Source organism: Ipomoea triloba, chromosome 4, assembly GCF_003576645.1.
Source record: "Ipomoea triloba cultivar NCNSP0323 chromosome 4, ASM357664v1".
NCBI lineage: Eukaryota > Viridiplantae > Streptophyta > Magnoliopsida > Solanales > Convolvulaceae > Ipomoea > Ipomoea triloba.
In genome coordinates, this window is record NC_044919.1 from 729,048 (window position 1) to 741,959 (window position 12,912).

General features: G+C 33.7%; 2 protein-coding genes across 2 annotated transcripts in view; both read left to right on the forward strand.

Annotated features, from left to right (window-relative positions):
- LOC116017358 (disease resistance protein RPP13-like) overlaps positions 1–12,912 on the forward strand; it is a 28,272-nt gene that overhangs the window by 10,649 nt on the left and 4,711 nt on the right. The window lies entirely within an intron of this gene.
- On the forward strand, positions 3,908–7,338 carry LOC116017359 (putative late blight resistance protein homolog R1A-4). The gene is made up of 4 exons (XM_031257926.1): positions 3,908–4,742; positions 4,839–6,519; positions 6,637–6,802; positions 7,113–7,338. The coding sequence occupies exons 1-3, from the start codon at positions 3,946–3,948 to the stop codon at positions 6,700–6,702; spliced, it is 2,544 nt and encodes an 847-aa protein (XP_031113786.1). The 5' UTR covers positions 3,908–3,945; the 3' UTR covers positions 6,703–6,802; positions 7,113–7,338.

The following is a 12,912-nucleotide window of genomic DNA, read 5'->3' on the forward strand; positions in this document are numbered from 1 at the left end:
AGTTACTTTCTCAATCTACTGAAGCACAAAGAGTCAACATTCACCTCCACTGAGGCTCGAACCACTTCCTTCCATGTTCGCCTCCACTGAGGCTCGAACCACTCCCTTCCATGTGGAAGTGACCTTCCAATTATAGGATATTAATTTCTTATTACATGAAATTTGTCTATCCAACACTTATAAGCGAATTTGTCAAAAGTAATCGGCTCAATTCCTTTGACAGACCTTTAAATGTGCGCAAATAAATAAACAAATTATTGATATCCGTTAGTATCTAATCAACACAAATAAAGAGTTGATATGATTTGCAGGTTTTCTATAACCAAAACGAACATGTTGCTGAAAAGTCGACCTTGCTAACAACTACAATGTTTAATATTTTTTCCCAACAAGAAGCATTTTGTCATTATCTAACCTTAATCTTTGAATTTAAATGCCACAAATATATATAATACTAACAATTTGAATTGGAATAACCAAAGCCAACATATAGCTGAAAAGTCTTGTGAGGCCAACAACTGCAACATTTAATATTTTCCCAACAATAACCATTTTGTCATACTTGGGAAAAATTTTAATTATAACTGTAGTCCTACTTTTTTTTTTTTTGAGTACTACTACTGTTACAATGCAGTATCTGTTCATAACTACTTTCTCACCCTACTGAAACACAACGAGTCAATATCGTCTTCACTAAAGTTCGGATCCACCCCATTTTATATAAGTGTGCAACCGGGTGCCACTAGACCACAAGGTCTTGGCAACTGTAGTCCTACTTAGTCTTTAAATTATCTGTAATCTTTTTATTCTTCTCCCAAAAATGTTGAATTCTCAACCCTAAGGGCTGTAATCTTTTTATTCTCTCTTGTCAAATAGCTGTTAAAACTACCTAATGTTAATTCTTGAACTTGGAATGGATGATGAACAAAAAATCTACACAAATATAAACTAAATTAGTGTTAACATTAAGTATAAAATGAAAAGAAAATTGCGTAGCGTAAAAGGTAGAGAGTTCCTCACAAAACTTCATAAAAAAAAAATGCTTCTAACAAATTAGAGATGTTGGGCACAGCACGGTCAAGTCCATGGCCAATAAAAAGACAGACAAGTTCGTATGTACAACTCATTTGATTACAGAGATGAAGTTTGAGAAGAAAAACTAGGGATCAAGTCTCACTAGCCACAATGTGGGAGCAACCTCTCAAAGTAAATATACTCCTTGTGCACAGTAAACAAAGGTCTAGCCATGAGATGCTCGATCAAACTGAGATGTGAGAAACATGGAAGTTTGTAAGAGTGCTCTACCTACAACTGAGAGGTTGGAGGTTCGATCCTCAAACCCCTGGATTTGAGCCGATCAGCTATGAGTAACCTAGGCTGATTTACCTTCTTGTACTGTGGTCCTTGCCGGCTAGCGTCTCAGGGCGAGGAGACCTCGTTAAAAGAACCTTCAGAAAATGTAATACATCGTAGGCATGGCCACGCCGAAAGTCGTGCATACACATTGTACCCATCGGCCATGCTCGTGGCTAGTTGTGACAACTTGGTCTTTTTTTATGAATCAATAAGAACATACCATGTTAAAATAGTGTAAAAATAAAGTAAAAAAATGAAAATACATATAATATTAACCATTTTCAAATCCCTTACACCGTCATTGTGGACTATGCGAATAAACAAATGATTTCATGGGTTAAAACAAACATATTCTTACAAATAATTTCAATATGACACATTAATAAATAATTAAATTAACAAATTATTAAGACTTGCCGACAACCAACCATTTTGTCACTATACTATATTCCTATAATTATTAATTTAAAATCCTAAAAATGATTAACATTTTTTAACATTATATATTACAAGTTGCATATTAGAGGCCGCCTAAATTTAGGGATGGTAATTTGCTCTATCTCCGTCCCGACGAAAACTGATGAGAGAAAATTTTTTTGGAGAATGAGGAGGGGGCGGGGATACCCCTATATATATATATATAATCCCCTCCCTTCCCCCAGAATAATTATATAATTCCTTTATTGATAGTTTGATAGGCCTTCAAATGTGTGCAAATGAATAAGCAAATAATTAATATGTGTCACCATCTAATCACCACAAATAAATGGTCAATTTACAGATTTTTTTATAACCAAAACGAACATAATGTAAAATAGTCAACCTTGTCAACAACAACATTTAATATTGTTCCCAACAAGAAGCATTTTGTCATTAACTAACCTTAATCTTTGAATTTTAATACCACAAATATGCGAAATACAAATAATTTGAATTAGAATCTGGCTAAAAAGTCTTGCGAGGCCAACTACTACAACATTTTATATTTTTCCAACAACAAGCATTTTATCATTATCTACCCCGGCCCTAATCTTTGAATTTAAATACTACGCATATTTAATATTGGAGAAAGTTACATTTTAAGACTTAGTTCATGAATTGTTGCATATATAATGGACAATTCAGCCCTTTTATTATAATCATATAGACCCTGTTTGGTAAATGGCTGTTAGCTGATTGAGTTGGCTGTTTGGGTTAGAAGGTATGATTTGTTAATAACATTGGCTGATTGTATAAAGTTGTTTGATAATTTAGCTATTAGCTGATAGCTGATAGCTGTTTGGTATAATTTCTTTTCTCAAAAAGCTAATTGAAAATGCTGCTTTGAGTAGCCTTTTGAATTTTAGCATTTTGGAGTTACAACAAGCTTATTATTTACCAATTAATAATGGTCAAATAAGCTAAAATTGGTTGATAGGCTGATTATTTACCAAACAGGGCCATAGCCTTTTTTTTTTTGAAGGCATAATCATATAGCCTTATTTAGTCTTTGAATTGTTCACTTTCTAGCCTTTTTATTTCCCAAATCAAATATTTGTTAAAATATAATGTTTTTATTTCCTGAGTACTATTTACTCTATTACAAGATAGTATCTGTTCTATATTTTTTTCTATTTGTTGCAAGTCAAAGAGTCCTATGACCTTCTCTCAAAGAGAGCGCAGCCACAGAGGTGTCATCCGAGCACAAAGTAATTGACTGTTAAAATCTAATGTTAGTTTGTAATAATTGATACATTAAACGGACAATAATGTAGAAGTACAGCTATTGTTTTTCTCCCATGATAGCCTCAACAATCATATATAGCATTATTTAGTTCTTGAATTGTGTTCCAAGCTACACTCTATGTGAAACCGTCTTGTGACTTTTAGTTGACTTGTTCGAATTAAGAATGCTAAATAGTCAATAGATAATTCTGATACAAAGTTAAACTTAAAAATTTTATAACTACCAAGTCAATTGTCTGATCAGCTTGGTGGGTTGTCATTATTGAGGTCAACCATTTGCCAACAACAATAACATTATATTATCTTCCCAACAACCAACCATTTGTCACTATATGTTGCTATAATTATTAACTTAAAAACAAATTATTAACAATACTGATAATGTGAATTAGTAGTGCAAGTTGCAGAGGTCACCGGAATTTCCAACAAAAAATACTTATATTTATAATTTAAAATGATGTAGTCTGATCTTGCGATAAAAATAGGAAAAATGGTTAAATAGACCCCTAAACATTATAAGAAAGTGCAATTAAGCCCTCAAATTTTTTAAAAATTCAATTAAACACATAAACTTATCAATTTTGATGCATCCAGATCCAATAGCAGGTCACCTACCGGTAATTCAACATTATATGGTTTTTTTTTTTTTTTGGAATGAAATGTTTGAAAAAGTATTGTCATTTTTATTTTTAAAGGGATAAATTTGTGTATTATAATTTATTTTATTTTTTAAATTTAGGATACACCATCTTATTTGCACTCAATCCCCCAAATCCATCATTGAATTATTGGCATAATCAGATGAGTGGCATTTGATATTGCACTTATCTTCCTTCACTGAAACAATTCAAAACAGAGAGGAGAATGGCTGTTTGTGTGGCTGTACTTTCTCTTATGAGGACACTAGAGCTTGAGTTCTTGCAACCTCTGCCTCGTCCAATCCTACAAGAAATGGAACTCATCTCTTGCAACAAAGAGTTTATCCAATCTCTTCATCAAAAGCTTGGTGATTTGATAGAACTATTGAATGAGAGCAGAATCGATTGTGTTGAAGCAATAAAAGAGTTGGAAACAAAGCTGAGAGATGTAGCTTTCAGAGTGGAAGATGAAATCGAATTCCAAATTGCACATCTTCATAAAACAGAAGAGGAATTTGAAATTGGAACACCACAAGGGGATACTGATGCCCAAAGTCCTTTCAAACTTGGTCTTATTCTGCAACAAGGAATTGAAGACATTGATGCCGTGAAGGAAGAGTTGGTGAATATCAACAACACCCTTGATGTTCTACCAATATCTGCAGCTGAACCTGCTTCAGAATTTGACAACGAAATGATCTTTATAGACGACGACTTTGACGACGACTTTGAGTCGATACAGATGATCCTAATCCCAACTCTATTCATAAGGCGTTGCAACATTGTTGCAATTAGCGGTGTGGGAGGCATTGGTAAGACAACGTTAGCAAGAAGAATTTATGAAGATCCGAAAATTGCCTCTCATTTTTACAAGCGAGCATGGGTTGTTGCATCAAAGTATCATAACGAGAGACAAATGCTTCTTGGTATTCTTAATTCAATTGGCTATGCAAATAGCAGCACTCATTATGATGATCTAGAAAGACTAGAAATTAAACTCTATGAATGGTTCAAGTGTGAAAGGTACGTGCTTGGATTGGTTGTGATAAATTAAAAATCGTCTCTCATCATCTTTATCTACCCTAACACAAATAAATTTACATACTGTAATAATAATAGGTGCTTAATTGTGATTGATGATGTGTGGAGCGTAGAGGCATGCGATGCAATCAGGAGATGCTTTCCAGAAGATGAAGATGAAAATGATAGTCGAGTATTATTGACTACTCGCCTTCCAGAGACATATTTTAGTTCCAACAGTGTCTTCTTTAATCAAATGCACCCGTTACATCCAAGCGATAGTTGGGATATATTTTGTCTGAAGGCGGGCACATCACATTGTGCTAACTTTGAGACTATTGCGAGACCAATTGTGGAGAAGTGCAGAGGACTGCCTCTCGCAGTTGTTACGGTAGCAAGTGTAGTTTCCAATTTGAACGTGGACCCAGGTGAGTGGGAGAATATTGCTATGACTAATATTGTTGAAGTTTGCTCAACAATAATCTCATTGGATTACAGTCGCTTGCCATATAACTTGAAAGCTTGTTTTTTATATTTGGGAATTTTTCCGGAAGGTAAAGTGATCTATGTTAAAGATCTTGTAAGGTTATGGGCCAGTGAAGGACTTATAAAGGAGTTTGCGAACCAGAGCCTTGATGAAGTGGCTGAAAGATGCTTACAAGATCTTTTGGATAGAAATTTGATTCTTGAAAGCAAGCGAAGTTATTGTGGGAGAAAAATTAGGGCTTTTAAGTTGAATGATTTGGTGCATGCCTTTTGTGTGAGAGAAGCTCAAAAAGAGAAGCTTCTGCATGTTGTCCCTGGAAATGGTTTTCAAAAAGGTTCCCGTTGGCTAAGCATCCAATCAACAGATTTTGATGATGACGCCCGTACATTATTACATTCATGTCGGTCCATTTTCTGTTTTTCGGAGGTGAAATCTTTACATTTGAAAAGTTTCAATCTATTGCGAGTATTCTACTTTACTGATGCTAGCATGTGCAAGAAGATTGTGGATCTCGTCCATTTGAGATACTTACCTCAGGTAGTTAGAGATTTTAGAATGATAAAACTATTAAAGGCTTGGAATCTTCAAACACTTGATGTTTATGCGGATGAGAAATTGAAGAAGTTTGGACAGCAACAGTATTCTCAAAGTCCTTCCAAACTGGAGTTGAAGCCTTGTGATTGCACAATAGAATTGTTTCTAAGAAGTCCACACCTTAAGGAGGTGGTAATTACAGGTGAAAGAAGAAATTGCAATGATTGCATTGACACCCTTGTCTTTTTAGGGCAGCTTAGGAGACTGTATATTAATGGCAGTGTATGTGATTATAGGACTCCACCAAGGATTTCAATTAATAACCAAATTGCTGGCTTGAAAAGCCTTGTGGAGTTGTCATTTCGGTCTATGAACTTTGAGTGGAATGGAATTAATGTTCTTTGCCAGTTGCCTAGACTAAAGGTGCTCAGGTTATTATCTTCCAGCATAGGCAAGGAGTGGGAATTCGATTACGACCATGTATTCTATAGCTTGGTTTATTTTGAAATATTTTCAACTGATCTCAAGTATTGGGAAGCTAGAGATATCCATTTCCCGAAACTTGAGCGCCTACTCCTTCGCGATTGCTTTCGGTTGAGAGAGCTCCCATGTGGCTTTGATGGCATTAAGACATTGAAGTCAATCGAATTAACACGATGCATTCCTTCTGCGGTGAATTCAGCCAAGCAAATCCAAGAAATGCAGCATAAGTGTGGAAACAAGGATCTGGTTCTCATTGAGAAGGAAACAATAATACAGGTCTCTCTCTATCCATTTCTCCTTCTCAATTGCTTTTTATTTCACTCTAAGATAAGCTCCTTTAATTTTTCTCTAAACTTCATTATATCCTAATTTGTTTCCATTGATTCATGACAGCCTAGTTCTGATGAAGATGTGAGCACTGAAGATGAGAGCGATGAAGATGAAGCAGAGGAGAGCTAGAGCAAAGAAGACGCTAAAGTTGCTTATTAATTAATAGCAATACTGACAGCCTGTTCGCTCGTCAACAAATTAAAGAGCCCAACTCCAATAAAAGAAAAAGGTAATGCTATTTCTTTAATATTAGGATTATTGAGTTGGATTATATTGGTCAAGATAGATTATTACACTTACTTCATTGTAGTTTTTTTTTTTAAAAAACCTCAAATTAAAAGTTGGAATCATATACTATACTATACAATCTGCAGATAACTCTGGGGAGTGATGAAACTTCATATATTGTATTGTGTTTTAATTTAATTCTTTAATTTGTGCTAAGATTTTCAAGGAAACTGAAGAACATATAAATGTAGTTGGTAGCTAGTTAAGCAAGAATGAGTTATGAAATTATGCATCATTGTGATCATGTGCAGGAGGACATCACAATCACAACAAATTAAAGATTGGTGTAAGGATGTAGCTGTCTTCTAAACTTGAACTTTTTGAGACATGACACATAATGTTGGTCTCAAGTGTTAACCATTCCTAGCTTGTACCACAATATAATGTTTTGCACTGCTGTGTAGAATCCAACTGACTTCGAGCTGTTAATGTAACTTGTTGATTTGTATTTTCTTACACAAATCTTGGGGATTTTAATTTGCTGTAAATTTACTACTTATGACAACAATTGATGAGCTTGAGCTCTTGCAATTCTGAAGATAAAAAAAAAAAAAAAAAAAAAAAAACTGATCCAGTTTAAAATTGCCCTCATATTGGTTCTGCTAACATTAAACATAGAATAAAAAGGTCAATTTACAGAATCAAAGAGAGGGAATGCATCATGCAAAATGAGACTAACCCACACAAGATTTTTTTTTATTATTTAAATACATATATAGGTTTCTTAGTTTACGCCAGACTAATCATAACCCACATGTGACCCAGTCTCTAGTCTCTAAAGAGTGTAAATCACAAGTCACACGAGCAGCCTTTTAGTTAGTCTCCCACCTTATTGTGTCCACAAGGAGCTTAATCCACACCCTACTCTTACTTGGGGAGCTCAACCCTAATGATGTTCGAGATGGGTTCGATCACTTGAGATAAGGTGATCAATCACTTGTGCTAGTTCGGGAGCATCTATCATATCCTTAAATGTATAAATATACGAAATTTAATCTCTTCAATAAAAAGAATTCAAATCCATTTTTACTGAACAAATCAATAATAAATCCCTTTTAAAATATTACCTCAAAGTGAATGTCATTTTTATGCTAATATTGGGGTCATGGACCGACCATAGAATCCTGTTCAATAAGTGGAACGCATTAATTAGCTATCTGCTATCAGGTTGGGCAGTAAGGGTCGGAGAAGGACAATTGCTCATTCTTAAAATCAGCAGTTTTTAAGACCAAAGAGTCGGGCGGAGCTCTCCGTTCCTAGTTCTCCTATAATTGGATCCTCCAGAACCACAAGAATCCTTAGTTAGAGTGAGCATCATAAATATTAGATGAAGGAGGGAATTATTCGGACTTTCTACAACTACACTATATTCGTTGCAATGGCTTATTTTGTGGAAATCCTCCAAATTTTGTTCAAAAATTTCCTACGATCAGAGGTGAAGGTTTCTCAAAAGAATACATTGCCAATATTCCATGCTTGAAGAAGGTACATATTGATGGTGAAGGCATAGATATTAATGTGTGCATTGCGAACTTAGCCTATTCAGAGCAGCTCGAGGAACTTCATATTTCAAGTTCGTATAAAACACATACTCCAATCAATATTGGTATTATTGTTCACTTGAAAAACCTTAGGAAGTTGACATTAACTGCTACGAGATTTGAGTGGGAGAAAATTAATATTCTTAGCAAGTTGCCTAGGCTAGAGGTGCTCAAGTTGAGGGGGAGTCCCATGTAGGCAAAGAATGGAAAATGCAAGAGGAAGTGATATTTTGCGAGTTAATTGCTTTATATATCTCTGAGTGTAATCTCAAGCATTGGAAAGCTAGTAGCCATAATTTCTTAAAACTTGAGCACCTATTTCTTTGGAATTGCGATGAATTGAGAGAGATCCCAATTGACTTTGCTGAAATTTCAACATTGAAGTCAATCAATTTATGTAATTGTCTCCCTTCTGCTGTGGAATCCGCTAAGAAAATTCAGGATGAGCAACATGACTCTGGAAACTCTGATATGGTTGCTATTGAGCTGGAATATTTGATGTATGTCACCCTTTCTCTATCTTAATTGCAATTTTTCAACTCGTGCCAAGCAAATTTAATTAAATTCAGTTACTCATGACAGGTTCTAAGATCTAAGAAAAGCCTAAGTGAAGAAGAGTCAGAAGTGGATAACTGTGCGCAGAAAAAGCGGAAGGCCCTGGATATATGGAGTGGATAACTGTTAACAATCTAATAAATGAGTAGGTTTCAAGTTAACCGGCCTCTTGCATGCATGCATTTCTGTTCTGATTTATTTACTTCTTCATTTTCATTAATTCTCTGTGACAGATAATGAATATATGAATGTATGTATGCTATTTCAGTAGTTGGAATCAAACATGGAATCAAACAATCAGAAAACTCCGAGGAGTGCTGAAACTTTGTGTATTGTATGGGAAATTGTAAGTCTCCTTTTATTTATTGCCAGGAAACAACAAAATTACTTTATCTCTGTCATTAGTTTCAGCTAGCTCATTATATTGTTGGGAATTAAAACAAATTTACATACTCTCCTTAGCTTGTAGGTTTTGACTGAGATTCATGTTCATCCATTCTGGATTGTGAGATTGGTCTCAAATTCAAGTGCATTTTAAATTAAAGCACCATGCATGATATGATCTTCATTCATATTGAAGCTAATAACTTTGATTAAGGCTTATTAATATTAACAACTTTGATTAGTTTTATTAGGTGGAGTCGGGGGAGTTGTCATAGCAGCCAGTCCTAACTTGTTATCTTGTTGATTGGTATTCTATTGGAAAATAGCTCTAGAAAGTTGACACTTGTGGTTGATTAGCTTATCACTTAGCTTAATTAACACCCTTTTTGGTCCACTATTAATTAATAACTAAAAATCATTCATATTAATTAAAACCAACATATTGCTGGAAAGTCTGGCTTGGCCAACCACTACAACATTTAATATATATGTTCTTCATCAACAAGAAGCATTTTGTCATTATCTAACCTTATTCTTTGAATTTATACATTTAATATTGTGGTTTATGTCAATCAGCTATATGAAACCTATGTTAATTTGCTTTCTTATGATTTTTTATCGACTATAGTCACCAAATTTCACTGAACATTAGAATAATGGTGGTGAGCTTTCGGATCCAGCTGGCTTCAATAAACAAAAACTAAAATAAAATAAAGAGCATATGGTCGCTTGTAGACAATGAATTGCCGACTCATATATTTAACCTACATATATCTCCCTAACTTTTTAGAATTTTAAAACTTTATATTAAAGGCAAATTCCTTTGACAGTTTGATAGACCTTCAAATGTGTGCAAATTAATCAGCAAATAATTAATTATAATATGGGTCACCATCTAATCAGTAATCAACACATATAAAGAGTTGATGATTTACAGATTTTTTTTATAACCAAAACGAACATAATGTTGAAAAGTCGACATTGCCAATAACATTTAATATTGTTCCCAACACGAAGCATTTTGTCATTATCTAACCTAAATCTTTTAATTTTAATACCACAAATATATATATATATATATGCATAATACAAATAATTTGAATGGGAATATGGCTAAAAAGTCTTGCGAGGCCAACTACTACAATATTTTATATTTTCCCAACAACAAGCGTTTTGTAATTATCTACCCCTAATCTTTGAATTTAAATACTACATATACACACACACACACACACATATATATATATATATATTTTGAAAACCAGAAATGCATATATTATATCAAAGATGCAATAGAGTCAGGCGGGATAGAATCCCAGAAAATAGCGCTAGCCTGATTAAAAGCCAACGAAGCAAGCGAGTGGGCGGCTACACATATATTTAATATTGGAGAAAGTTACATTTTTTGTTCATGAATTGTTGCATATACAATGGACAATTCAGCCCTTCTATTATAATCATATATATAGCCTTATGTAGTCGATCTTTGAATTGTTCACTTTGTAGCCTTTTTAGTTCCCAAATCAAATATTTGTTAAAAGCTACTTCATACTTCATAGAGCTCAAATATTAATGATAATATTGCTCTCTTGAAAGACCTTAGAAATCATTTTGTGAAATGGGATTTGGTTGGGAGGAAATTAATACAATGTTCTTAACAAGTTGTCTAAACTTGAGGTGTTCTGATCAATTAAGTTGGATTGGAGATTATGAGCCTCTACCTAGGCAAAGAGTGAGAAATGCAAGAAAAAGTGATATTTTTCTCATTAATTATATTTCTTTATATATTAAGAGTCGTTATCTCAAGTATTGAAAAGCTAATAGTCATAATTTTTTAAAACTTGAGCACCTATATTGTGAGAGAAACCCCAATTGACTTTGCTGAAATTTCAACATTGAAGTCAATTGAATTAGGGAGATGTCTTCCTTTTGCTGCGAAATCAGCCAAGAAAATTCAGGACGAGCAATATGACTATGGAAACTACGATATGGTTGTTATTGGGAAAGAAACATTAGATTTATGTCACCCTTTCTCAATGGTTGGGAAAACAATGAGTTCGAGATGGTTAAGAAAATGTTGGTTGAGCACTCATCTAAGCAGCGAGAAGTTGTCTCCATTAAAGGTATGGGAGGCATCGGTAAGACAACATTAGCAAGAATAGTCTATGATGATCCGGAAATTGCTTCCAATGTGACAAGAAAGCATGGGTTGTTACATCACAACATTATAACAAGAGACAACTACTCATAAGTCTTCTGAAATCAATTAGTGGCAAAGAAGGAGGGCCGGTTTTTTTTTTTTTTTTTTGTGGCCCCGTACTTATAAATAAATGAGGCCCTTCCAAAAATATAAGCACGATTTTTAAAATCAATATCATAAAATATATGATTTTTATTTCAAATAAGTATGAAATCAATATTGTAAAATATATGATTTTTTTATTTCAAATAAGTATAAAACCAATATTGTAAAATATATGATTTTTTTATTAAAGTATTAACGATGTAACACTAACTGAATGCAAAAACCACAATTCCTACTATAAAATATATTATTTTTATTTCAAATAAGTATGAACAGTGTAAATATTAGGCCCTCTAACAGCTGAGACCTTGTGTTGTTGCCTGCACACCTCAAAATCCGGCCATGCAAAGAAGAAACTTGCCCTGATGAGGAGATAGCATTACATCTCTACATATTTGAACTATCAAAAATTAAAATTAATAAAAAAAGTATTTGCAATCCTCTACATATTTATTTATGGACAATACTAAATGTCCATACATCTATCACTCACAAATTTGTCACTCGCTGATGTTTAAAATTTTAATAGATTAAAATTTAAAATAAAAAAAGCAAAAATATAAAACAAATTTATTAAAACTTATCACATCAAGAATGATAAGTTTGTGAGCAAGAAATATATGAGCAATTAGAATTTTCTTTTATTTATTTGCACGAACATGCATCTTTTTTGTTTTGTTTTGTTTTCCCATACTATATACCTCGTGGAATTAAATACTACGTAGTTTGTATTTTACAACTTTTATTAGCGTTCTTAGCTTGTCTGGCAATTATATTCTTGAAGTTGGATTTCGATACACACAAAATTAATAAATAACGGGAAAAGCTCTGCTTTATCACTCAGCCATGTGCTTATGTCTCAAAAATATTATTGATCAATGATCATCACTCTCAACCTCTTTTCTCTTTTTGAGTACTATTGACTCTGTTACAATGTAGTATCTGTTCATAGTTCTCAACCTAATGAAGCACAAAGAGTCAATAGTTGACTCCACTGAGGCTCAAACCCACTCCCATCATCCATGTGGAAGTGTTAACCGGGACACCGGATGCCACTAGACCACAAGGTCTTTGGCAACCTCTTAAGAGAGTGTATATGAACCTCTTATTTACTTATTTCCACGATTTTTAAATTTAATTTTTTTTTTTTTTTACTTTTGGGTTTTGCCATACTATGCTTCGTGAAATTAAATACTCCGTAACTTTTATATATGCAGAAACCTAAAACTCCTATTTATTAACATTTTGTCTACCAATTATATTATT